The sequence below is a fragment of the Penaeus japonicus genome, unplaced genomic scaffold (assembly GCF_977035675.1).
Source record: "Penaeus japonicus unplaced genomic scaffold, GWHDUDI00000001_assembly GWHDUDI00000036, whole genome shotgun sequence".
In the NCBI taxonomy this organism is placed as follows: Eukaryota; Metazoa; Arthropoda; class Malacostraca; order Decapoda; family Penaeidae; genus Penaeus; species Penaeus japonicus.
Window position 1 is genome coordinate 19,816,757 of NW_028234438.1, and position 5,000 is coordinate 19,821,756.

Genomic DNA, 5,000 nt, shown 5'->3' on the forward strand with positions numbered 1-5,000 from the left:
AACATTATCAAGAAGCATTATGCAAAGAAGATGCGAAGGGAAAAAGAAAATAGAAGAGGAAGAATAGATAAAACTAAAAGCAAAACATACAAAAACAAAAAGATTAAAGAATGTCATAACTATCATAAAAAAGCAAGAGATGAATCAAGAATCAAGACAAGAAAGAGGTGAAAAAAGGAGGAAGAAAAAAAGAAATTAACACAATACTGACCTATCTTGAATTTCTTCTCCTCCTCGGCCATCTTCTTCCTGTAGTCCCCGAACATCGACCTCATGAGTTGTCTTTTCTTTACCGTAGAAGCCTTGTTGTTTGATAAAGTCATGTGGGACCTCATCAGTTCCTCGGCTGAAAGGAATCACAATTGTCAATTATAATACACTAAGTCATTTAGAATATTTAAAAAAGAGGTAATCTTTTCTCTAAATCTGTGAGATGAGGTGAGTATAATACATATATATGGGTTGAACTCTGGTTATGAATAACATCTTGTTATAGATGTCACTCTCTATATCAAATTTCCACCTAGTCTATCCAAAGTCTGTTACCAACACATCCAAGAATTTTGAAAGAACTAAAGTAACCTTATTTTCCTTTCATAAGTTAATGCTCTAGAAAGAAGACTAGTATCAAAGTACATCTTTGTTTGTTCTTTAATGTAAGAATGACAAGCTGGTGATAAGTGGATCTTTTTGACACAAGAAGAAAAAATATATATAGTTATATGAATAAATGATACATATAAGATATAATAAAACAAGTATACATCAATAGCTTCTTCTTCAACAATTATGACAATAATACTTGTTATTTGTATCATTATTCATTAAGGACAAACAGTTACAGAAAATTATTTGAGTCATTTTGTATTAGCAATAGCAGTACAATAAATGTCAAAGGCTTTAACCATACAAGAGATGATGAACAGGGTTGAGAGGGAAATATATGAAACCAGACTAGGTATTGGTGAAAGAAGTTTGATGAAGTAGGTCTATTCCACCCTTTAACCCACACAGGACGGGTGGTACAGCATGTGTACCGCGCATTCAAAACCAGTGCCGTGGCGGCCGTATTGGTACAAGCTTGTGCCAGCTTTTTCAATTAATAATATACCTAATACCGGCGCCCGACATTCTAGGCTATTATCCCCGTCGGGAATGGGTTAATACATTATATAATCTTCCTTCTTACTTTGCTTTGAACTTCCTTGTTTCTTCTCTATACTGAGTTCAATCTGCTGTAAACACCATCTTAACTCAAGCGCGAACTTCTCGAGTGCCGCTGCTTCCTCTTTATCTTCTTCAGCGTTGGGTTTAGTCACAACCTTGGGTGGTGGACCTTTCTTAACCTGAAATAAGATTTGAGAATTAATATCTGAATTTTGGTACTGGATACCAGTGCAGTATGACAGTCTAAAAACAATAAAGGAGACAAGCAAGTACCTATATTGTTGACTTGTAATTTTCTTGTGAAAAATTCATGCAAAGCAAGTTGTAAAGTTGTAAACAAAACAAGAAGAGCAGGTTTATTTCACTGCTTCATATGGGCACGTTAAACAAGGGGCATAAAGATGTATATAATGTTATCAGTTGATTGTATAAGTGTTGCTTCTATTACTTTTTACCCTTCTCTTTGGCATAATCCTGTGTTTCCCTGCTCTTCCCTTGTTTTTATTAGAATTTGCTTAAATATCAAATGAAACGGATCACATAGAAAACTTTCCAATACTAAACAAGGAAATTTATTATATAATAAGAATAACTAATTAAGTTGACTAAGGTGCCATTTTTAAGCCTGAACAGATTCACAGTCTGGGACAGTCATGAAAAAAAATGTTGTCTCATCTCAATCAATTGCTGCCGTTTTATCAAGATTTTCACATGTACTGTCACTGAGTATAAACATTACACACTAATCTACACTGCACCAATCAAAACAAACAAATATTGTACCCAGAAGTATTTGTGGATGTTGAAAAGCTCAGGCCTTTAAATTCTCAACCAAAATTTCATCTTATTCAAGTTATTACAAAGCTTGACCAATATATACTAGCCAGGTCTATTGGATGGAATATGATATTTGGATTTTCTTCTTCTTCTTCCAAGACTGTGATACAAGGTTATTCATAAAGTATTTGGGGCTGAAGCTCTGGGTGTTCATCCCTAATGATGCCACTAATTGTAGCAATCAAAATATGCCCCCTCCCCCTACAAAGTGTAAAAAACAAACAAAATTTGCTTAGTCCTTTCTTATTTGATTTATCTATTCTTTTCGTCAACTATTTTTTAAATTCTCTTTTTTTTGTCTGAAGACATTTAACCTATTGTGGACGAGGGGTATATTTGCTTGCCCATTCTCCAGGATGAGTTTTATTTCGGAGCGAGGCAGCTTCACAAAACATAACTTGTCTTTTCCCATTCTCTTTTAGTCACTCATTGCAAAACCATTTTTAGTCTTTAATTTTTGTGTATCTTGTTGTATTCAGAGACATATATGTCATATCATAGGCTCTATCAATGCTACAGTTGACTCAAATTGTAGTATAGGGTCCATATCAGCTGATCATTTTCTTTATACTCAGAAACATATAAGTATTGCTGTTTTATGGGAGGACAAAAAGCAAATGTATTTTTTCGTATTTGTGTAGTCATGAATGAATACGAAACATATAACCATCCACGATGAAGATAACATGAAGAGGTAGAGAAGAGGAAGGCAATCTGTGCTTATGACTGTGAGTGCCACAGTAACAGGCATCCCGGGATACTGGCACTGGGGCAAGTTGTAGACACTGGGCATAGCTCAAATCACCTTCCTCTTCATGTTCTGCCTGCACATCCTTCATATGCATTACTTTAGAGCAAGAGGTCAGCAACTCTCCTGCTAATGTTGGAAAAAAGTAATTATGACTGCAATTATCATCATCACTCACTCATTACTCATAGCACAGTATAATAAGTGATCCAAAATCCCCAAATGTCAAATGTGTCATGACACTCGTTATCAGGCCAGAACTCATGCATCGTGTTTGTCGTATGCAATGGGTTAATATCACAAATAACAATTCTATCAAATGTTACAAATAATAATAATATTTTGTACTATTTTAATTAACCAATAAGACTATCCATTTCACCTTGTTCAAGATATGCAAGTCACAATCCCTCAGATATTTGAATGTTACCCATAGTGTCAATTACAATTAGTGAATTTAATATTTTTTTAATAATCATATTCAACCTTCATAGCACCTAGGTGTGAAATATCAAAGAACCAGACCAAGCTCTGTCTTTCCAAAATATATACAGAAAATGCTGTTGACCTTTGCCTGAGTGTAAATCATAGTAACCGCAACTATTGCTTGACACTGCCAATTATAATTATTTTATTTATAATATCTAACAACTTTAAAACTGCAGCTCAGCACAGACTATAATATCAACACAGACTAAACAAAAGCTATAATATCTTTTCTCAAATTCATAGTCATAACTGTAAAACCGATTGAAAATTATCTCCCAAGACACCCTTAATCAGACACAGGATCAATGACCCGGCATTTAACAGTGTCTTAGAAACTATATACCATATCCTCTAAAAGAAAGAAAAATCATATGTTCAGAGCAAAGTAAAATTAATAAACGTAAGATAATAAAGATAAAAGAAACGAAAGTGTAAAATTATGATAAAAGGCTGTCATTACCCTATGTCTTGGTTTGGGAGGCATTTTGATCGGTAATTTAAACCTTCTGAGATTTCTTGAAGCACTGTTCCCACTTGTCTTCTTATTAGTTTATATGAAGTCTGTTCGTAAGGGATTTACATTTTCAGAATTAGCACGTGTGTTTGTTTACATGACACCGACTCGCGACTACATCTTTACAATACACAATATCTATATTTTTCTCCTCTCAGACAAAAAAATCACTATTACCAACAAACCTAAAGATATAAAAAATATCACTCATTGAGAATAAAATCAGAAACAACTTCGATTTATGGGTTTGTCCGATTAATAAAAAATCTTAAGATGGTCTCCCTGAGGTATGACAACACAGACAGACAACAACACCGGGACAGCCATACAGCTTCCGTGAGGAGATGGGAGATTCCCCTCTGTTGAGATAGGTACTAGTGATGAAATAACTGGTTGAGATGGACATAGGAATGGGTTAGGATTGTAGGTTATGTATGTAGTCGATCTAGCTTGTCTGTTATGGGTGACACGTATTTATTGGGTGTTGACACATTTAATTAATCGGTGTAGATATGATTTAATTTGATACTTTTCATTTGGCATATGGTTGATTTGGTTTTGTTTTTTTCCTACACATATATTCATAGTATTGTGACCAATGTCAAGATTATATTATTTGATACAACATGACAATCCTTTCGTTATTTCTAATGATGACTCGAAATGATTACGCAACCATGACAGGATAAAAAATATTTTCAGGTTTTGAAATAAAAGGTGTTTTTTTTTTTTGGAATGAATATGGTTTGATGTACTGGATATTTGTTGTGATATTTAGTTGCAAGGTTATTATCTTTTAGCTAGATACTCTGATTGGGTTATAACTGTGATAATGATTATCATGTTAAATATAATCTTGTAATGTAGCATAGGGCAATCAATTTCTTAAAAAGCTGTAATTTTACAGCATTGCATTCCATATTGTAGATGGTTGCACTGTAAAAAGGATTAATTTATATAAATGAAATGAAAAATAAGGTAAGATATAAAATAGTATACAGTAAATTTTAGCTGTTATTTCAAAATACATATTGTATGAAGTCAGGCCATAGTGACACTTGCCATAAGTATGCTGAATGATATAATGCATAACTTGTATCTCTTCATTCACAATGCATTGACATCAGTAATTTATGTGTTTAATAAAATAAGTGAATATGGTGATATGGTCATCAGGTCCAAGTTGAGATAGCATATTGTCGTGTTAATGGTGATCATATTTAGTCCTCAGTACTGATTATTAGA

At 33.5% G+C, this 5,000-nt stretch overlaps 2 protein-coding genes across 2 annotated transcripts in view; one reads left to right on the forward strand and one right to left on the reverse strand.

Moving 5' to 3' along the window:
* The window catches only part of LOC122253796 (UPF0488 protein CG14286), a 4,279-nt gene extending 402 nt beyond the window's left edge, over positions 1-3,877 (reverse strand). The window contains exons 1-3 of the mRNA XM_043017104.2: positions 3,702-3,877; positions 1,190-1,346; positions 212-346 (exon numbers count right to left, since the gene is read on the reverse strand). Of these exons, the coding sequence (XP_042873038.2) occupies positions 212-346; positions 1,190-1,346; positions 3,702-3,725 (316 nt within the window). The 5' untranslated portion in view covers positions 3,726-3,877. The remainder of the gene's footprint in view (positions 1-211; positions 347-1,189; positions 1,347-3,701) is intronic.
* A 141-nt stretch (positions 3,878-4,018) lies between these two features.
* eEFSec (eukaryotic translation elongation factor, selenocysteine-specific) overlaps positions 4,019-5,000 on the forward strand; it is a 3,300-nt gene continuing 2,318 nt past the window's right edge. The window contains exon 1 of the mRNA XM_043017103.2: positions 4,019-4,126. The gene's annotated coding sequence lies outside the window, so the exon portion shown is untranslated. The remainder of the gene's footprint in view (positions 4,127-5,000) is intronic.